Source organism: Cyanistes caeruleus, chromosome 6 (assembly GCF_971803275.1).
Source record: "Cyanistes caeruleus chromosome 6, bCyaCae1.hap1.1, whole genome shotgun sequence".
NCBI lineage: Eukaryota > Metazoa > Chordata > Aves > Passeriformes > Paridae > Cyanistes > Cyanistes caeruleus.
Genome location: NC_141706.1, coordinates 57,967,778 through 57,990,645, shown reverse-complemented (window position 1 = coordinate 57,990,645; position 22,868 = coordinate 57,967,778). Strand labels below are relative to the sequence as shown.

The 22,868-nt window shown below is 34.6% G+C and overlaps 1 protein-coding gene across 7 annotated transcripts in view; it reads right to left on the bottom strand.

Moving 5' to 3' along the window:
* Nucleotides 1–22,868, bottom strand: part of PPP2R5C (protein phosphatase 2 regulatory subunit B'gamma) — a 76,635-nt gene that overhangs the window by 5,722 nt on the left and 48,045 nt on the right. For all 7 annotated transcript variants that reach the window (XM_086892135.1, XM_086892139.1, XM_086892134.1 and 4 more), the window contains 12 exons: nt 22,139–22,338; nt 16,255–16,365; nt 15,541–15,633; nt 15,315–15,445; nt 12,719–12,778; nt 10,792–10,900; nt 8,633–8,686; nt 6,717–6,887; nt 6,049–6,176; nt 4,417–4,518; nt 2,466–2,538; nt 72–188 (listed from right to left, as the gene is read on the bottom strand). In XM_086892135.1, the coding sequence (XP_086748261.1) occupies nt 72–188; nt 2,466–2,538; nt 4,417–4,518; nt 6,049–6,176; nt 6,717–6,887; nt 8,633–8,686; nt 10,792–10,900; nt 12,719–12,778; nt 15,315–15,445; nt 15,541–15,633; nt 16,255–16,365; nt 22,139–22,338 (1,349 nt within the window). The remainder of the gene's footprint in view (nt 1–71; nt 189–2,465; nt 2,539–4,416; nt 4,519–6,048; nt 6,177–6,716; nt 6,888–8,632; nt 8,687–10,791; nt 10,901–12,718; nt 12,779–15,314; nt 15,446–15,540; nt 15,634–16,254; nt 16,366–22,138; nt 22,339–22,868) is intronic.

Genomic DNA, 22,868 nt, shown 5'->3' with positions numbered 1-22,868 from the left:
TTTTGATTAAGAATCACTTAAACACATTAGCTCATAAACTGGAATACTTTGTTATCTTCACAAGGCTTTACCTGACAAGCCTCTTCTTTCACTGTCTTTTTCAGCGTCTGCAAATCTTCAATTAAAGGCCCGTCTGTTTCCATTGCAACAGGACTGTTCAGCAAACTCGTGTCACTGTATGTTGGGTACTAATAAAATGCAAAACGTTAAAATAATCATTCTTAGTCATAATAACTAAATACTAGGAGTGTATTTGAGCATTTGAATAATATGACTAGTTATCTGAGACTAGCTTCAATATTTTATGCATCCAGGGACTAAGTAATAGATTTTAGAAGGGAACTCTAACACTTTCACACTTGGCAAAAATACGCTGCTGAAAAATGCAGTTAGCATTAAAAAAAAAAAAAAAAGTTTGATTATTTGAGACTCAATTTTCAAATACTTAGATTCTGTCAGTATTGCATGTCTACTCTGGCAATCAGTTATCTGGAACCTTATTAATATAAGGGTGAAGTGTTCTGTGAACAATGTAGTAATCCATACACAATCATTTCATTTGCTGATGTAATTTTGTATTGGAAGAGAAAATACACTGTTAGAAGACCAAACTTACCTAATATACAGTTAATATAATTTCAAAGCAAAATATTAAACTTTTCTGTCTTTGGAAAGTGGAACAATTATAAAAATATTTTATTAATTAGAATATTTGTTGTCCAATAATCTCAGTATGTCAGATCTTATTTTAATTTAGATGAAGGGTATATAGTTTTGAGTTCAGAACTTATTTACATGCACACACAGACGTTTTCATCAGATTTTCCTCATAAATATTTTGGTATCTGAGTGTACCAATAACTTAATGTAGATGAGAATAAATTAAAAAAACACCCTCAAAGCAAGGATTTAACCAATATAATGACTTAAAATCTTAAATTGTACTTTTGTGACAGGCAGAATCAGGAACAGCTCTGAACAAGAAGAATCATCAGTCATTAGACAAATTAAAAAGTTAACAGACATTCCAGGAAAAAAAAAACCTCCTAAAAATCCATTATCTAGAGCATTAAAAGCATTTATATCCTTATGTCAATTCAGTGCATTCAGTAATTTTTATTTTAAATTTCTTCCAACTATTAGCTTTCTTCAAGCAGACTGCAGAACATACAGGTGGTGTTAACTGGTATCAGAAAATGTATTTACAGGAAGTTCCTTGGAAAAAAAAGGAAATTGGTACTGCAGAACTCTGAATTTTTCCACAACCCAATCCACTTTTTTAGCCAAACATGTAATAGCTAACCTTTTGTGATAGCAAATGACCATGTATATCAAGCACTCTTCAAGCAAGGCTTTTGTATAACTTGTGTCATTAGAGAAATATTTTGTCACTTAAAGACAATTATTGCATTCATATGAATAGCCCTTTTTGATTAATTTAACTGATCTGTTGTCAACTGACATTTTATTAATTTTAATAGATTTTACTTAAGCATTTTAGTAATTGTTCCCTGACGAATGACCCAAGAGGAAAAAACCATTTATGAATTTCCTCTTCTTAGGGAAAGAGATTACCTCATACTTTCTGTTTTAAAATAGCACTGAGATCAGAAAGTGTCCCACTTCTGTTTACAGAGTATCATTTCTCCCTCTTCCACCACTTTAAACTCATCTAGATGGTGTTGGAAATATACAGTTGGAAATACACATTAAGTTTCTTGCTACAGTATAATAAAATTCTGGCTGCAAAGTAATTTAAATTGTTCATAGCAGAAAACTACATGATTGAGACAAAGGAAAACTGGCAGCAATCTCCAAGCAAATGAAGGGGATGGGGGTGGGGAACCCAAGCCAAACCATTTCCTTCTCCCGTAATTTCAAAATGCAATGAACAGTCTAAAGGACATTTGTTTCTTTATCAGAATTCGAGTCATATCAAGTAATGCCGGACAGGATGTTTCCCTTTAGGAAAGGCCTGAGGAGCAGGTTCACCAGCAGACTGGCCCAGTGCAAGTATAAGAATGAATGCATCAGACAAGAACATACATTATTTGAATCCATTTGACACAAAGGAAAACTGACCAGTCAAAACTCACAGTTTGCAGAAAGATCTCTTTCGTAATATATTATTTGCAAAACAGCTTTTCAAGAGAAACCAATTATGGCCTCTCTATATTTTTCCATAATTTTGCACAATAACTTGTCAAACCGCAATATGGTATAAGTCCTATTATAAGGAAAGGAAAAAGTACTTCATATCATACTTTTCAGAAGCCTTTTTTTAAAAAAATAATTACTTGCACAAGAGAAAGGTTACAAATTTGAAAAGTACTTTTATTGTGTATCTTTCATAATACAGTTGGTGAAATTCCTTTATTTCCATGATCAGTCAGACCTGCTTTCCCCACTGATATTTAACAAAATTAGAGTATTTAAACATGATCATGTTAATCTTTTCTAAGTACCTGGGGATTTGATTTGGCTAGATTTTCTATTTTAACCCATGCTTCTTCCCGTTCCTTCAACTTTAGCTTCTCTCTGAAAAAAAATCATAGAGAAGTAAAAGAATTGAACAAAATAAATTATTTAGCTAGACCTGTTTGAGTCTACAGCCCAAAACACCACTGTTGAGGATAATTTGCATCAGATCAATACTGTATGATTTCAAATCAACATTAAAAGGGAAAAACCTCAAGATTTTCTCATGAAAGCAACAAACTGGCTGACACCATCTTTAGAACGTGTACATTGCTAAAAGTAAAAATTAAAACAGAAAGAAGGTTTGATCTAGGCTGAAAGCATATTTTTGTTTTATTTATAATAATTCAAATTCTATATTGGTAAATAAAAAGTCCAGAACTGAAAATGAAAAGGGCAGAGATTTTTACTTGTCAGCCCAATGGCTTCAGGTAAGGTAAAGGAAAAGGCACCAGAGACATTTTGAACTGAACTCTAACAGAGAAGTACCCAACAAAACCATGCTCATTCTAGGGAGTAACAAGCCCAGAGGGATGACAAAAATGCCTTTTTTTTGTTTTTTAAATAAAGTAGAAAAAGTTTGTCTTCTTATGCATAATGGAATTTTAAAATGTAAAGTCTAGGGTTTGTTTTAGGTTCTTTCTTACAAATAAACATCTTGCAGAGACTAGAATGATCACCTGTCTTTGACGGCTGGTAGAATTTAAAAGAATTTCAAGAGTTTTTTAAGTTTTTAAAGACTTTTAAGAGTGCTAAAAATGCTCTCAGTGCACAGAGCAGATGATCCAAATTTCAAGAAAAAAAAAGGAAGAGTAGTTATATCCAAGCAGATACACATTTTGCCTCCAGCTCTCAATTAAGTTAATACAAGATGGGAAGTAGGAACCCTTTAACCATCCCACTTTTCAATTCTTATATGGTGGGAGATTTTTATTTTGGTTTTGGTGTTACCAGCTCATCGCTCAGCACTCTGCTTCAGTTCACACTCAGAACATCACCCAAAAAATTTCCAAAAATCAGAGAAGAAAATATTTGATTTCTCATTTAAAAGGGGTTCCACTTACTTGCAATGAGGGAAAAGAGAATTACAGTCTTTTATTGAAGAGCTAATATTCACATTTTTTCATCTATAAATACACACCTTAAGAATTTGTTACAGTACAAGCTCATTTCTTCTTGAATTCTAACAAGGAACTTCAAAACTTGGACAAATCAATCTACATTGAGAATTTGTGCTACTTCCAGTATATCAGTTTAAAATAGGTGTCTAATCTGAAGCACTACTTGAAAGAATCCCTGTTAAATTTGAAATTTAAAGTAAAATTCAAATTCAGATATTTTCAGTACCTATTAATTGCTTCCAGCCCCTAAAATGAGACCCAAACCATTAATACTTCTGACTTTTCTATCTCATTTTAGCAGGATTCTTCCATCAAATAAAATCTGTACTAGAGACTTGCACTACAGTAGAATAACAACTTGATTTCAGGTAACTTTTATAATAATATGAATATATGCTAACACACAATGCAGTGCTGAATAATACTGGCAAAGTATTTTGGGGCAAACTGAGTGACAACATGAAAGGAAGTAACACTGGGTAAATAAAGCATGCAAAAATAAACACAGGATGTGAACTAAACTGTTTAACAGATCCTCTGCACTGGGCTACACCATTAGCAGTGTCCCTCTCAAAAACGTAAGTTTTTAGGAAGATGGTAACCCCAGAAGTATTAGGTCTAGGCCTACATGAGACACCTTATTGTTAAGAAGATTTTCAGTTCACATATAAGAAGCAGTTTCAGCAAGTCAACTTTGAGACTGCTGTACTGGAATCAAATGGGCAACTTCCCACTAATGACACAGTGTTTTTTCAGAGCTAAAGCACTCTGAACAAATTACTCAAGAACAGACACACACACTGACGTGAAAACTTACTTCAGTTTTTCTGCTTTAAATTGCTGTGTGCAGTCATCGAACAGTTTTTGGTTCATCTCCATGAAGAGTTTCAGAGCATTGTATATCAAGCCATGTATTGTCCTATAAGTAAAACTTCTGGTTGAAACTCAGAGTACTTTAAACTTTGAAATCTACTTTTTCTGGTCAACAGTAGCCAATAGCCTACATAACTGGAAAATTACATCATTTCAGAATAAGTGGAAACAAAATTAATTAGTGGAAGTTTCAATTTACCCACAAGAGCCCTAACACAAGTACTAGAATTACCAACTTTGAATGCAGTTTTTTTATTTGTAGTACTAGTCAACACTTACTTCTGACATTTGAACTTCACTCTTAACACTATGTGTAACAACAGGGCTAGTTGTGAAATTTAGTAGCTGACACTAATCTATAACAGTTATTAGAGAAAATGCAGTATGTCATTAAAGATCTTGATGTAAGTAACTCACTGGCAACTGATAAATTCAAGAAAAAAAGAGTTAGTGATTAAAAGGAGTGTAAAAAAGACCCCATTCCTTTTGAAAACTGCCACACAGCAAAAACAATTATGCCAGAAATCTTTAGAAATGTGTTAGAAAAGTAAAGTTGAAAATGTCACAAAAATTACACAAAACCAATCTGCTTTATGAGGCATTTTTACAGATTAATTTACAGTTCCAGGCTATAATGTACTGCTGCTCAAAAAGCAATCTGTTAAATGATTACTTTGTATTGTATATGGAATTACAAGTAAGAGTGCAGCTGTACTGAGTAGCATGACTTTTGCTCAGAATAAAATGAATGCATGACCTTGAATGTCAGAAAAAACCAACCAACAACAACCCACATTTACTATGTACAATTGCATCACTGAATCGGAATTTTATTAATGAGTACATTAATTGTTACTGCTTGCACCCAGCGACAGTAAGCAACCATTTTAACATCATTTTATTTTCCATTTCTTTCCCAGTGCTTAATTGCAGACTGATTACTCATTCTTGGCCAGCCCATCAGCAGCCCTCAATTCACAGCTAGAGCCAGACTGGGATACTGTCACCATTCCAGCAGTTGCACAATGGCTCAAATAAAGAGGCACTTTACAATGGAACAGCTGCAGAAGGGAACTGACCAGGACTGTTTTCATGCGCAAGTACTACGTTATTGTGGGGGAAAAAATTGAAATAATCAATGGAGAAAGAAGAAAAAAAGGCAGTAAACAAAAAGAAAATAAAAAGAAGGGGAAAAAATTATCTGATCTACAAGACATTTCACTAGAATGCAGAAGAAATGCAAATCAGTAAATAGGTTAGTGATCAGAAATCGAAGTTAGTCTTTAGAAATATCTGAACTACAGGTGAATGCCAAATTTATTCCATATTTATAGAAGAATATCATAGATTATATGCACTAAAACACTCTTTCTTGTTTAATTAAAACAGGAAAAACTATCTTCCACAGTTCTTAATACTTCCTAAAAATTGACAACGGAAGTCTCTTTATCCAGCAACTTCAATGTCATAGAATAAACAGCTCAACACTGTTAAACTAGCAACTCACAGATCTGAAGTCTTAAACCTAGAACTACACATAAGTGAAGTAACAGATATTTGTACAAGTGTTTCTTACTTATTCCAATGCGTCTTTGAATTCCGGTACAAGGATGGAAACATGATGGGTAAAATCTTTGCTGCATTATCACTAATTAAACTCATAATATATTCATTATTCCAGTAGTATAATGCTCGCTCTGCAACCTAAGACAACACGAAAAAAGGAACACTTCTTCAATCTCTCACAGAGCAAATAATTAAAACATTTGGCAAATATAAGGGAAAGGTAAGAAAAGTTGCAACTCAGACTTGGATTTTTTAGTGCTAATGAGAGTCATGGAGCTGATGAAAAGAGAGACAGAAAAACTGTTTTTTTCCTTGCTAGGGACATGATTCAATCTACAACCCAAGAACTCTGAAATTCAAGAAAAGAAATATTTTCCAAAAGAACAAGCATTTGCAGAACTTGTATTACAAGTAATGAAATGCAAACATTGTACTGGAAGGGTTCACGTACTTCTGAAAATACTGAGTTTTTCAGCTTTTTTATCTTAAGCATAACACTGAAGTGAATCACCCAAGATGAATGCACATTTGAAAATAAATAGTAATGTTTGGATCCCTGCAACTTGACACAGAATTGAAGACTTCTTTGCAACAAGTAAAATTCACTATGGTGAATAATACATTGCACGTCTGCTTTACGAAAATTCTGGTATCATTGTACATGTAGTAAATACAGACCTGAAAGTGTGGGCTGGACACACATTTGGCTAGCTGTCTGAAGAGAGGTTCCATAACTTTAACAAATTCAGATGGTTCAATAACATCTAAAATTTCTTCTAGTTCATTTAAAAACATGACTTCTTTTGGACTGTGAGTCTTTGGCCAGTATTTCAGCAGTGCCATTACCACCTACAGAGAGAAAGATAATTTTGTGATAATTTCACTTTACCTTGAACTGAATTATAATGCCTTAATAAGCCTGGTATTTTAGTCAGAACACAAAACTCTTGATTTCTTGTCCCATATAGCAGTAGTGATTAGACATGGTTCAGCATCACAGAAATAACCGTAGATTGATCTAAACTCACTTCTTCAGGAAATTAAGTTATACATCTAAAAGACATGTTCAAAAATAATAATCAAAATACTAGAGAAAAAACCTAACATCTAACTTAATATGATCAAAGTGCAAATTTGCCACTACATTATCAGGAAAATGACTTGCCACTTAAGTGACAGCAGTCTTTACCTTAAATCTCTTCCTTTTCAGGGATGTAATCCAAAACACGAGCAATTAAATTCTATCAATATATTTTAACAAAGTATTTACTATAAATGTCTGAATTGACAGGTGACCAACTACTCCAGATACATTACTCTTAAAGTTTGATTTGGCCATCTTACTATAACCTTAGTCTTAACTTTCCCCATGATTAATACATTATTTACCTAGCTTGCTTACCTATCAAACCATGAACACTCAAAACACCATTTTTTGATTCTATGATTTTTAAATATAAAAGCTGTAAGCAACATTTAACATCGTCACTGATAAGACAACTTAGACAAATGAGCGCTTCTTTCACATATGTATTATTTAATCATGAAAGCAGACATTATGTCCTCAATGAAGCCTTGGTTAATATACACAGACATAAAAAAAAAAAATCTCAAAAAGTCTCATGTGGTAATTATAAGGAGGAGCAAAGCATTTAAATTTCAAAGGACCAGCATCCTTTGAAGAGGAACTTAGTACTTTGCTGATGTGTGTACTAAGTTTTTAAAGAAAGTTGTAATCACATACTAATTTGGCATCAAAAAAGGAAGCAAACTTGGTTGCACATTAGTTTAGATTTCTACTAGGAAATATGCAATATCCTATCTGATGTCTGGAAGAACGCTAAGAAAACAAGATCTCATGCAGTACAAATGATAGAATGTATGACATGTGCTATCTTATTAAATATTAAAAGCTCCAGCTAGAAGATAACTCTTGCTCAGGTGCCTACTTCCATTTGTTTCAAGAAACCCAGTTTAATTTCACAATGGAAATGGTCATAATCTAATAATGTGCATTTTGTTAGCAGCAATTGTTTTATTGATACACTGATTAAACAGATTAGTTCTTACCTACTTGATAATGGGTGTAACGAAGCAAACCACTAGATACTATAGAGGACAGTTAAAATTATTCATCTATGCAATTATGTGCAGCCAGACCAAAGTCTGACTTTGTCCAAGGCTTGTAGACATGAACAGGATCTGATTCAAAACCCTTGCACCAATAGGTAGCTGTGTGTCAGAAACACAGAAACCTGTGTTCCATCATAACATCCATCTCTCACCAGAGAACACTTCAGGCAAGCTAATTTCTGACTAAACTGCTCCTGGATCTACCGTCTCCTATCTCCTCAGCCAGAACAAAATAAGCAGAATAAAATCTTTGTAAGACCTATATTATTAATGTTTTAATTAGTTCTGGATATTCCAAACAACTGTTGGAAAAAACTGAATTTGATAGATCAAAATGGTTTAATATTTGACTCAAATATAAACAGTTACAAATAAATTGTTCCCCAAACCTCCTTAAACAGTCTACAGATGTAATGTATATTAATAGTTCAAAATATGTAATAATAGCAAAATAAACTTACCGGTTCTGTAAGTGTGCTGTCCTTTTCTAAAAACTGAACTACACAGTACGCCAGCTTCAGTAAAAGAAAAAGAGTTTTTATAATTCTCACTATGAAACTGAACGCATTTTGAAATCACTAGCATAAGTCAAGAACAATTTTGAATGCTTCAAATAAAATACAAGTTTGTTCTGTAATTTAAAAAATTTAAAATTTAAAACTTACTTTTTAACAGACAACTTAAACAGAAGGGTAAATTAAATAGGCTTTAGCAATTCTTTCCAACCTTTGCAAGTCTGTCCTCACCTTCTTCGGTGTTATAATACAGACACACGACTTGATGGTTTTTTTTCAGACCTAGTGTTTTGCATTTCACCACACTTCATCTTTTCAAATATGGGATTTAAAAGTCATGACCTTCACCTCTAGAATGCTTTCCACTAACATTTTGGTGTCCCATGCTGATTGATTAAGTGTTTTCTATTTCACAACCTGAATTAGATAAAAGTGCATTGAACACTGTAAATCTTGGGATTTTTTTATATATCACAACTAATGATAACTATATGCCTATCAATGTAAGCAGATGCAACCTGAGGCTGAATTACAGTATGTACCAACTGCAATGCTGAAAATGAGACTGGTCCACCTGTGCCTAAATAGTCAAGTATCCATCCCTTTCACTCCAGAAGCCAACAATCCCAAAGTAAGTGGGGAGATCACTGCTCATCTCAGACTATTTAATCATCTTCCTAAAGACTCTCCATTTATTGAAGTCCAGCTGATGACCCCATTCTTTCCTTTTTTTGATGATTCCTATGAGGAACGCCCCATGGTAATTTGAGGAATGTGCTGAGATTACTACAGCTGCTGTTCTTCCCTATTCTAAAGTAAATTTGATTTAACACAAAAATTAACTTTCTCCATGTATGTCTTTAGCAGCCAATCTTTCTATCTGTCATTGTTTCAATGTGAATTTTTATCTACTCCGGTGTTTCACACACTAAACCCACTTGAACTACTTTTCCATTTCATTCAGCAGGACATGTAAGAGGCATCCCCATGTCACTACCCTGTTTTTACTGATGCTGAACAGCAATGCAAGCCAGCTGAAGGTTTTGGACAATTAGTTTGTGAATTAAAGGGAACAGATAAAGAACAATATGTCTCAGGTCAGTAATAAAGCTGGTGATCACAGATATCTGTTCTAGCTGAGATACAAAGGTCTTGCGGTTCACACTCCTACAGGTTTTGTTCATGGCATTAGAAAATAAAAAATAAATTTTGAAATGGGAGGTATTTTATTCTATTACTTCAACAGCAACTGACAGAAGCCATTGAAGATATGATGCAAAGCAAATGCTTACAAGCATTTCTCATTGCTAGAGAATTTTAATTATAGAAAAGGTATTAAAAGATACAAGTTGTTAGTAATTTTATTCCAATAAATGGTACTTAGAACTCGGGAATACTCAAACTACATAATAAATATTGAACTTTCAAATTAAAAACCCAGAAGTTGTGTAACAATCTCTCACAGAAAATTTCAGCATATCACAACAATACTGTATTTTCTCTCACACTGTATGATTTCTCACTCCTATAGAAATTCTGAATGGAACTAAATTCTGCACAGAAAAGATACAGATGGTTTAAAAGTACGATACAATTCAGAATCCCCCTTTTTTTCTGTGTATTTCTATAAGGATCTATTGAATTAAATAATGATGTCCTACTAAATTCCCAATTCCTTTCAAAACACCAACAAACTGAATTTAGCTGAATTGCTTCATGTAATTTAGAATAAAGTGTTTATAAATGCCATTCATTAAAACCATACTTTCCTGCAATTTTTTAATGTCTAAACATTGCAGACAAGAAGATAAAGAATCCTGTATTGATAAATACTAAGAACTCTCATATTAACCATCTACTAGATGTGTTTCATCTGTAAACACTATAGTGGTTTTAAAAAGGTATTACTGTACACACAGGTAGTTTTTTTATTTTTCTATTGACAAGCATTATAGGCATATGTGTTAAAGTAATTTCCCCCAGGCTGGTTAGCAGGGTAGTTTTGGGGCTTAGAACAAAATTCACAGCAGACCTACTCAAGTCTGCCAACCTCTTCAAGCAAGGTTACTTAAATACTAATATGAATAACACCAAGCAAAACTTACCTGTGGATGATAGACACTGAGTGATTTCACTTTGTGCAATGGTAACAAAACCTTCAATAGGAATATTTTGTGCTCTTCTTTTAATGGTAAGGCAAATCCATTAATTATGCTGCCAGGGAAAGAAATTTAAAAATAAGGATCAGTAATTATACAGAAGTCTGCACTAATGTACACGACATACAAGAATTCTTGGGCTTGTTTCCTAATATTTACAAACAAATAGAATAGTCAAATCAACCTGTCCGTATCTTAACCAAGTTTCCAGAAGTCTCAAATTCTTCCTCCAAGTTGCACAGAACTGTACCTACAGTTTAGACCTCACCCTTCACTATGAACTACTCACTGTTTCAAAGCTTTGAATACACATCTCTCCCAGCTTCTTCATGGCATTAATGAGTGAAACAGAGAGTGGATGTAGAAGAGGGAATCCAGGAGAACAGACAAGTCAAAACATGACTTCTGCTTAACAGTATTTCTGCAAGGCCCTGGAGAACAACCAAACAGCATCCCAACACAAGACATCCCAGTTACAGCTGAGTGCAGATGTAGCTCAGTACTGGGTCAACGGCACCTTTATCTAAAACCACAGTACTAGAACAAGAAGCTCTGTGCCAACAACAAGCTCGGTGAAACGTCTTAACAGACTGGATGAATAACCAATACAGAAGAGTTACAGCACAGAAGCCTCATTGAGCTATTAGAAATTTTGATTTGGAAGCCTGAGGGGGTAAAAAATCTCCAAACCAAACCGACAACGTCACTTTTAAATTTGCAATACTTAAAGCTAACCTAACAAAACCAAGAATGAAAAAGCTGGTGACTCAGTAACCATTTGGAAGATTTAGCTCCATATTCTAGCACTTAAACTTATAGTTTTCATGATGAGCTTTGATGAGTGTTACCTGAGCATAGTGTGTTGAAGTAATGATGGACATGTAACTTCTTTACTCACTGGACATTCAATTGAAAATTAAAGAACTACTCTGGGTGGGCATGTAGACCTAGGAAATTTGAAAACATATTTCCAATTTCAACAGTCTTCTGGGGTGAATTAGAAGCCAGTAAGTTGAGGTAAGTAATCCTTCACCTCTGCTCAGCCCTGACATCTGGTGTTTGTGTCTAGGACATGAAGGATGCAGACATACTGGAGGGAGTCCAGTAAAGTGCAATGAGGAGGCTGGAGCATCTGACATACACAGAGAGGCTGAAAATAACTGTTTAGTTTGAAGCAAAGAAGGCTCAGGGGGATCTCACCCATGTGTACAAAATACATGAAGGGATGGTGTGAAGGGTGAGACTCTTCTTGGCAATGTGCATTGAAAGGACAAGAGACAAATTGAAAGACGGGGTACTTAATTCAAACACAAGAAAAAACCCCTTTTTTTATTGTGAGTGTGGTCAAACATGGGACCTGTTGCCCAGAAAGGCTGTGGGGGAGTCTTCATCCTTGGAGATAAATGAAGCCTGACCAGACATAACCCTGAGCAACCAGCTCCTGCTGATCTGTTACTTTCAATATGCAAAGATACGGAAATACCACAAGGTAATCCTAACTGATCTTTTGTAGAGTATTAATGCATAAAAATATGCCAACAGCTTGCACATGGATTACAGAAATCAGTTAATAAAAACCTCACTAGTTTCAATGAGGCTATCAGCTTTAAACTGTAAAATTTTAGTGTCAAAAGCTTACAGATCATCACTGAAGTCTGAGAAATTATAGCTAGCAAAATGAGGTTTCTGAAGTTTCACAATCTGTGCTTCCTTTGTTTACCCAATATGTGTTCAGTGAAGAATTTTTAATAAATTTCAACTCACTGCATTCTACTGACAGCTGCTTTACAACTAATGTTAATTACAAGGATCCTAAGCAGAAAACAAGACTTAAAACCAAAGTGAGTTTAATTAAACAAAACCTACAACTTACCTTCCCAGTATTTCCAGTAATTCTGCTATGCCATTGTGATGTTCTGTTTCATAAATAAACCTAAATAAATGAAATATTTTATTGGATTACTGCTGAAGAGAGATACGAATCTATATACCAAGAGCCCCATCTAACATTACAGGTAGCCTTGATCCCAAATATTTTAGTCACTCAGTAAAAGGAAAGCAGAGACATAGTGGAAAAGAAACTTTGTGGAAACAAGAATCACTAGCACACCCAGCTTCTTTCAACCTTCACACCTGCTTACTCTTTTCTCCCACATTTAATAAAGAGCCTTAACTCAAGCTTTTTCCAATATTCATATTTTATGACATTTTAATAATGCAGAACACAGCAAATAATACTTTAAATATAATAACTCAAGAATATCTGGCATAATTAAATGTCATTATTCAGCCTTCTATAAGAAATGCACAAGGTATTAGAACAGTTACTGCTTCTGGATATAAAAGGCTGTCTGGCATTACACATCTCTGGTCTTGTATAAAAGACTTGTAATGAACAAAGGAAGTCACATTTTCCTAAATCTATTTTTGACAGAGCACTGTAAATTACCAGGCAGTCACCTTTCCAGCCTCCTTCACCTGAGTGTAAATTTATTGCCAAAGTTCTATGCATGGCTTCAGGTAGAGTTATAAAAATTTACTCTTAGGAGAAAATAATTCCACTAATTTGAAACATTTTTTCATTTTAAAATTTGTCATAGGCTGACATATTAACAGCTATTCTTAATCCAGAATATTTGAAGTGACAGTTTTTAATCCTTGAAGATCCTTTCCACATAATTCAGGACAACAATTCCAAGCAAACTTAAACACACTGATGCAAAAAGGTTTGGATTGAATAAATAGGCACATACAGGTTTAATAATTTTTTAAAAGAAGTGTTTTACTTCAGGGAACAAAAATAGATTAATGCACTATGGGGAAGGAATTCATGTAATTCTGGTCAAGGACTAGAAGACACATGAAGGCCATGCACTTCTTAGGTAAGCATGGTAATAAACTGACAACTTTAAGGTAAAAGTATGTGAAAACAAAGTATTTTTAAAGTTGTACACACACTTTAAGAGTTTATAATTTCACAGAGCCCAATTCACTAATTCTAGACAGAAGCTGGAACAAATTCCCTCCTTGGTGATCATATCCAAGTGCACCAGTTTACATTTGGATGCAAAATTTTTAAACTTTGAGCTCCTAAATATTATACAGCTAAGTAAGCTTTTCTGTAAGTTTGTGGTTGGCTTTTCTTTTTCTCCAGAACTTCATAGCTGTGCAAATTATGCAACCTCCCATATACATATCAGATTGAAAACTGTCTCATACAAACTATACAAAGTTGATCTAATGACCGGATCATTTCTTAGGCCTTCAAAAACTTAGCACCGGAACTATCTGTATTTGAAGACTTCCATTATCTCTGAAAGTGAAGTGCAATAAGTGAAAATAAAAACACTTTTCAGAAGTGCATATAATGTGCTATGATACTGTTTTACCATATGGTTCAGATATTTGACAAAATTATGCATTTTGGATTTAATTTAATAAAATCCATGGGGAATTTATTAATGTGTGGGAAAAAAAAATCTGCATCTTTAAGTTCCACCTGTACTTTTTCCTTGGGTTATACTGGCTCTTCACTTTTCCTGTAAAATCAACTTCCAGTTGACTGCAGGACAGTACAGGCTCACTAATTATTTCAAAGTAGCTCCTCTGTATCCCTTCCAAAGGCTCAGTTGTTGCCACAGGCAGGGAAGATCAGCTCCCTCTACAGCTGGTACTGCCAGGTGCCATTCATGATATGGCATTGAGGGCCTGGAAGCGTTTTGCTACTGTCTTAAAGAGAACCACACATTCATTTTGGGATGAAAACAGTGGTAGAGAAGGAGAATGATGGAAGGAGTGTAAAACTGATATACAACGGTATCATCTGTAGAAAAGCAAAGAATATCAAAAAGAAAAAAATAAAACAGGCACCACAATCTTGCATTCACACTGGATGTGACTGCAGTAAAAACACACTGTCAAAGACCTTTGGTAATACAGGGGATTCATTTTTCTGGTTTTTTGGGGTTTTTTTTTGTATGAGTGATAATACTACAGTTCATTCTATGGCAACAAACAAATATTTCACAATAGCTCAACTGCACATGTCAATTCTGAGGAAAGAAGAGGCAGCAAACATGTTCCTTCAAGCAAATTACAGATCTCTCAATCACTCAATTTCAGCCCATTTTCTGCATTATAAAGAACTACACCTTATTAAGGCATTAGTATAATACAAACACTACTACCCAAAAAAAAAAAAAAAAAAAGAAAAAAAAGAAAAAATAAGCCTCCCACCAAGATACCAAACCACCCACTAAATCATATATTAACTCAAATTCCAGCTGCCAGATTTATGCCATGGGCAAGATTACCCTAACTTAAATCTCCCAGAGTGGTATTAATTATTATTAGATGTAGCAATATTGAGTATAAACATATTAAGAATTTTAAAAATTGCTACCAGTGTCTTGGAGTGTTTTAACTGCATACCTGATCATATGTACCATAATACTAAGATGCTGACATACCTATAAAATATATTATTAATTTGTTTCCGGATGTAAGCTCTTAAGCCTAAGAATTTCCCATATATTCTGTGAAGAGTTGTTTTAAGAAAATCTCTTTCACGTGGATCTTCACTGTCGAAGAGCTCTAAAAGCTGAAAAGAGGGAAAGAAGATGCACTTTAATTTAATCTAATGCATTGTAAAAATAATTTAAAGCTTGAAGTTAAAAAAATCTTTTTTTACCTCACCTGTAATACAAACTTCTGATCAATATATTTCTTAGCTATATTAGGTTGAAAATCTGGAGATTCTAAAAACCTTAAGAAAAATTCATAAACAAGCTGGAAAAAATAAACAACAAAAAATGCAATATTAGTCTTTTAAACAAGAACCATTTTATAAGTATCACATTACTAAAACTACTGATTAGTTGCTCATAACTGCAAAATGTATTAAGTTATACTGATCTATAGAACACACAGTAAAAACTTTGCTCTTGCTCTTCTGACAAGTTACAACAACTGGAGGTTCTTTAAACCGCAGAAATTCTGCTGAGCTCCATCACTACACTTTACTCAAATGACACACAGTAATCTAATATTTATCAAGCCCAGAATTACATGTTCTAAGAAGCCTCTGTTCTCCTCTGTTTATCATGGTACCTCTGAAAGCTAAAGCTGTGTCAGAGCCAGATCAAAGTATTCATAGTGACAAACAGAAGCTCAACTAAAATCTCAGCAGTTACATCTCTACCACAAGAAACAATGAGCCTTGAGCCTATGAAAACTGATTTTTTTAAAATAGATTTTCCGTTTTAATTCAAAGAACACATTTTAAAAACTACATAAAAAAGTAATTGTTTTGAGATAAACACATAACCTAAACAACTTAGAATAGATACACAATTAATTTAATGTCAAAATTCTGTTACAGACTGCGATGCCTCAGCCTCTATGTAATACCTGTAGATGAGGCCATGCAGCTTCTAAGGTTGGCTCATCTTCCTCTGGATCAAATTCTGCTCCCGTTGGATTGGAAGATGGTGGTAATGTTCGAAACATATTAACTGCAAACTGAAATTACATGTGCCTTTAAAAATTCTGAAACAACTGAATGACTAAGAAAAAGACTTTCAAGATGGTTTTGACTAAGAATTCTTTACATTAACTATTTTAATTAACATTTGCAAAAATACAAGCTATATAATGCAGTATTTGAAACAGTAAGGAACATTTGTACTTCTTTAAATAGTTCTAACTTGGAGAACACTTTTCCACACAGTAAGTACTCTTTGAAGCACAAAACTACTGTCACCATGTGTTTATGAGGACACTGCTCTGCTCTCTCTACACACAGACGTGTATGTAAGCAAATGTACGTAAAATGTTTACACAAACATTTTATATATACACACTTTACAAGGCCTTGCAGCAACCTGCAGAAGTATAAGTCAGAAGTAGAGCTGCAAAACAGAGATAACTCACAGCTGTTCTTCTCTGTAAAATATGAGTTTCATTTCACATAGTGGCTGCACACATATGGGAACACTTCAAAACCAAATTCCACAACATCACCATCCCCTGTGGTATTTCTCTTAAACCATGTCCATATACCTGACATTAAAGGGCACTAAAGAGGGAGAACCACACACCCTAATCCTCTGAATATTTGAATTCTGAACTCCCTAAAAAGCATTTAGCATCCTGGAAGTGGACCAGTCTACAAACAGGAACTACTTTTCAAGTTGTTGATACACATGTATTTTAGAGTTTCCAAGTGCTTGTCTCAATACAAGGGCCAATGAGCATATGTATGAGCTGTCCTGCCATCTCACATCTGACAGATGGATGAGCAGACAGTGGGAGGCAGTATCAAACTGCATCAGCTAAATCTGCAAGGCTTACATTATATTCCCAAGAGGGAAAAATCAACCTGATGCTCTGTTTTTCTGCATAATATTCCTTCATTCAAGGAACTGAGACATAGGTCTGATTTGGTTGTAGTCACTCCATTTCAAATGTTCTGGTTTTTTCAATTTCATTTTTGATTGATCCCATCTCCTTTCCAGAGTGTTTGTTCAACTCTGTCCTCCAATTCCAAGAAGATTTTCCCTTCAGGAAATGGAATGAAATCCTGAGATTTCAATGAGGATCAAGTGGGCAAGCTTCAGTGCCTATTCCTGCACTTCAAGTCATCCCATTCTTTTTTCTTGTTTTCACATCCTATCAGGTATTTTTGGGTTTCTTTGCTGAAGTTTTATTTTTTCTGTTTATCTTATATCTCTTTGTTTCCCTTTCTTCCCAAATTTTAGGCATTTTAATGGGAATAATTTTGGTGGATTTTGGTCCTGTTCACTGCACCTCCTTTCATCTCAGTTCATTTGGTTGTAGTCACTCCATTTCAAATTTTCTGTTTTTTTTCAATTTAATATTTGATTGACCATATTCCTTTCTAGAGTGTTTGTTCAACTCTGTCCTCCAATTTCAAGATTTCACTCCCTTTCCCGAAGGGAAATGAAATCTTGCAATTTCAGTGAGGATCAAGTGGGTGAGCTTTGGTGCCTATTCCTGCACTTCATGTCATCCCATTCACTTTTCTTGTTATCACATCCCTATTGGGTTTTTCTTCCCAGATTTTAGGCTGGGAAGACTGACATGTCAGAGTAATTACAAGTAAAGCTGATAAGCTGGTATGTCTTTATGTTCAACTTTTTAAAAGCATGGACATCAAGTAATTAACCACCTCTGTCCTTTTTAAAAAAAATATGGTGAAAATTTGCAATAATCAGTGGTCTTCTAAGAAAACAAATCCAGGAAGATTAGACTTGAAATTTAAAACTTGCTAAGGTTGTTAAACAAATGGAAGAATAAGCTTATCTAACGAATTCTTAGTCTCAGACTCTCACTATAAAAAAGAACATCTGGGTCATGTCAGGTGTTAGCAACAAAGTTTTATACTTTGCATTTTTGAAAACAGAAAATAGAAAGATTAACAACCTAGAGTACTTTTTTTTCCATGAGTAATGGAACCAGTGAAGCCTGATGTGATCTGTTTTGCATTTTATATTCTTGACCAACAGAATACAAAATAGCTCAAATCAAGCTGCAGGATCTGGCATTGAAAGCACAAACCTGAAACTCTCTTGTCTATTAAGACATTGAGGTTTAGGAAAATTTACAATGAATTAATATCAGTGAGACCTTTACCCACTAAATGGCTGATCTTTCTTCTAACTTCTCAGTCTTGACCAAACAGACATGACACAATCTGTAAAGCCTGATCTCCTCTAAGGCAAATTTCCCACAGAAGTAAACAGCACATCTGAAAAACATTCCTCTCCCACCAACAAAATTCCACAAGCCCCCCCAAACTTATGAAATTAGAATCTTTATGAATACTGGCCTAGTGTGCCAAAATTCTGTCAGTGCTGCCAGTACTAACAACACTTGACTTCAAAGGACATAAAAAGAGGATGGGAGAACAAAAAAAGAAAGGAAAACAACCTGCATTTTTACCAGTTCAGGGGCTTTTGCTGCAATGGCAGTCACAAATCCTGCTTTTCTTGTGGCCCATTTCATACAATATGAGAATATTTTTTCAAGCAAGTAGGCATCAGAGATACTACACATTTTCTCCTCCCTTCTGCTGAGCAGCCTGAGTGAAGCTTGATGTGAACAGCTCTGAATGAAGAGGCACATAAACCCAAAGTCTGTGCCTTGTGCATTCATATGAAGAAAGCCAACCTTATAGTTAATAGAGCAACAAGCAGCATACTCCTATTCACAACAATCCCTCTTGTTCTAGAGCAAAGACAGAAAACACCACACCTGCAATGCCCCTTCAAAAACAAAAAAATCAACCAAACAAGAAACCAACAAAACCTTAAGCTCACATGGATATAAGTGAGTATGTAGTTTTAGTAATGCATGAAAAGTTGCACTGGAAACCACCTCAGTTGCCAAACAAAATTAGATCTGCTCCTATATATGGTATCAATTAAAAAAAAGTTGTACTACCCTATGTGCTAATGCACAACAGAATATTCTCATAAAGCCCTGCTTTCTTCTAAAGCCAAGCTAAAGAAAAAAATCATGTATTATTTTCTAAGTAAGAATCCGCAATGGATGCTTTTCATCGCAAGCCCCTAAATACATCATGTACATTTACAGAATTTACTCAGATGTTTGCCTACACATTTTATAGTTTTGAGAAGAGGTACTTAACTATATTACACCTAGGAAATGTATAACAAGCAGTTAATAAAACGTTTCCTTTTTTATCACATCTTTGCTTAGTAATATAAAATGAATTTGAAGGACATATCATCTGTCTCTTTGAAGAAGAAAGGGAAAATACTCTTGAAACCACTCTGAAAGAAGAACATTAAATCCATTTTAGAAATTAATTTCCTTTTTTTTTCTTTTTCTTAAATTTCCTTTCCTAATTAATACCTTTTGAAAAAAAGACTTAAGCTTAACATTAAGTTATTAGCTAAGCCACTAGATGAATATATAGCTTAAAGAAAAGATCATACTATAACTTAGTCCAGAATACTTAAAGTAAATAAAGAAGGGTGGGGTGGATAGACATGACATAAGCATTAAGATTACAAAGAATAAAGATTATAAGGTAAATGTTTCTTTTGTCAGAGAGAAAGAATGTTTGAAGCTATGGAAAAGGAAGCATTTCATTTCTAGTAAACACATAACCTGTGAAATGTATTGCCCTAAGTGATTGGCCTAAATAATAATTTAATAACACCAAACAGAACTTGGGCACACACAGATATAGCATGTACATATGCACAAACAAGTAACCTCCAAGCTGTGAAGTCTAGCAAAATGGCAAAGCAGAATCCAAGTTTCCCTGCCAACTCCACAAATTTTCCAAACTGAGAATCATTCTCAAATCTGAGTATTTCTTGATCCTCATAACTTTATTGAAAATGCTATTCCCTACTAATATAATTCAGTGGCAGTAGCTGCACATAACTTAACAATGTTTCTTGGAAGAATTTTAAAGTACATGAAGACATAACATTTATTTTCCTTAAAATCCTCACAATCAATAAATACCTATGTCTAGAATTTAGCAAATGTATGTGACAATCTACACATACATGCCTGAAGGAAAGATCATAACACTACTGGAGAAAGAATACAGTTGTTTCAACAAATAACCAAAGGAAAAAAGACTATCGGAATTTAACCTCAAAATACCAGTCCAGGTGCCTTCACTGACACTGTTTCTCACAGTGCTGTGGAAAACCCATGCAAGAAAACCCCACACCCTTTAGGCCTTTGCACACAAAAAGCATTTTAAATTCACCCATTTTCGAACACTGCATGCTATCAGCAAAAGACTGGCAACCAAGACAGCAGCCAAATTCCACTGCAAGATCTGCTCAACTGACCAAGTGCAGACAGGTTACCATTGGGTGCATCTGAAAGCAAAGAAAGTATACAGTCTCCTTAGCCAAATGTACTCTGGCCATAACTATTTGATGGAGGAAGATAATGCAGGCACAAAAAGCAGAAGCAATGAACAGTTGGGCAGTTAAGAACTCTTGCACAGAACAAGAATGCTTGTTCTGACTTTGTCTGACTTTGGAATTCAAGAATTCATCATGAACACCACTTTGCCCAAGGAAAATCTCAGCAAGCTTATTATCTTTTATATCTCTCCTTTTAACAGTGTCAAGTAGTCCAAAACAAGCAATAAATTAGAAAAAAACCCAGAGATATAAATAAGTTATCAAAACATGGCAAAAGCCATGATCCCACATCTCCTCATTAACCATCCTCAATGCTTTGGGTGCATGTTTGACATCCAGAGTTATGAGTATTCTCATACACTCCGAAGTTCTCATGAAAATAGCTTGTCTCAGTAAACACTTAGGGCTGATTTAGATAACAATCTTCATCACAACCAATATCCAACATACTATAAATCCTCAGAATCTTTGAACAAGGTCTCTGATTTGCAGTAGGACCACTAAACTTGACTAAATTCCCATTTATGTTCAAGCAGCACCGTTTTCTCAACCCACTGAAAATTCACTCTAAGATATAAAGCCTTGGGAAAAACCATCCTGTTACACATAGCCAAGAACTTCTTGTAGGCTTATTAGGGATTTCAACAGATACTGTCTATTCTCAGGGTTTTGCAGACAACAGCTACTGACCTCAACCCAACTATTACTCCAAGCCACTGGTGTCTGGTCACCACCATGATGAGAGCTGAAAGATTCTGCTGTAATTTTGTGGCTTCCTCCTCTGGAGAGGACTTGCACACAATAGAAAAATACACTAAGTCTAGCTAGGCAGGATTTGGATAGTGAGAAAGGAGGGACAATGCAGGTCTGAATGGTTCACATAACTTGTTCCAGCAGAAACCTCATCTGCCATCCTATGTACTTAATAAAGTCTGACTCTCATTCTCGCCGCTGAACACAGAATAAAGTTAGTCTCTGGCACTGAACAGGATTACAAGTGTCAAACTTGCACAGGTGATCTTAATTGTAATAGTCTAATTTTATAAAATTTCAGTTTTCCAATTTACATGTTTTTTAAAAATATACATATATAACTTCTCTCCCTTTAAATACAAGATTTTGGTTTTACCAACTTAAACCATCATCTAATTCTGCTTCATATATGTGTCTAGTTTCTGTCTTATGAAAAAGGAAAAAATCAACACTGGCAGTAAAATTTCAAAGCCCTGTTATTCTTTTGCAGATAATTGATCTTCTTCGAAGATTTCAGCAAAAATTCTTAAGATAAATTGATACAACTGAAGAAGCAACACTAAATTGCAAAACAAAGTTCTCATTGTTAAATCACTTACCATATGTACTACTTCAGGGTAAATAGGTTCCGTAATCACATTGCGATTGTGTGTGATATATTCTACCATTTCACTTAAAGCTGCTCGTTTTACTTCCTTCCACTTTAGGTCACTTAGTGGATCAGAAACAAAGTCAAAAAGTACACAACATTGTCGTAACTTCTGGATAAAAAGCTTTTCTTGATCCGCTGGAGGAACATCTGAAAAGTGAAAAGAATTATACAATGTTTAAATTATACTGTAGTGGATTCATTGCCCTCCCCATTTTGACTTTGTGAAACACAGGTATAGAACTGTTTAAGATTACAAGCAAACTTTCTAAATCTTCACACGATTTTCAGGAATATCATCATCCAGAATATGAACCCCATTGAAATACCTTGTCCATGTCAGGATGATCCAAAAAGTTACCCATGTCAGAAAGAGACACTGCATAGAAAAAATATATACTTGAAAAAATGCCTGAATGTGCTTTGTGTTTTGCTTAAGTAATCCCATGAGTTGTTAAAATGACAGATATCTGTGAGATTACAAATTATACACAGCAAAAACTTCCAGGATCAGGACTTAAATATTTAAGAAATACTAGATAACTGGCCAGAGGTAAAGAAAGCAGTACCATGTTTTGACTGCAGCAAAAATTTATGTTCAATTAAAACAGCCACATGATTACAACATGAAGCTTAAGACATGAAATGTGAACACACAACAGAGTTTGCCTAAATTTATA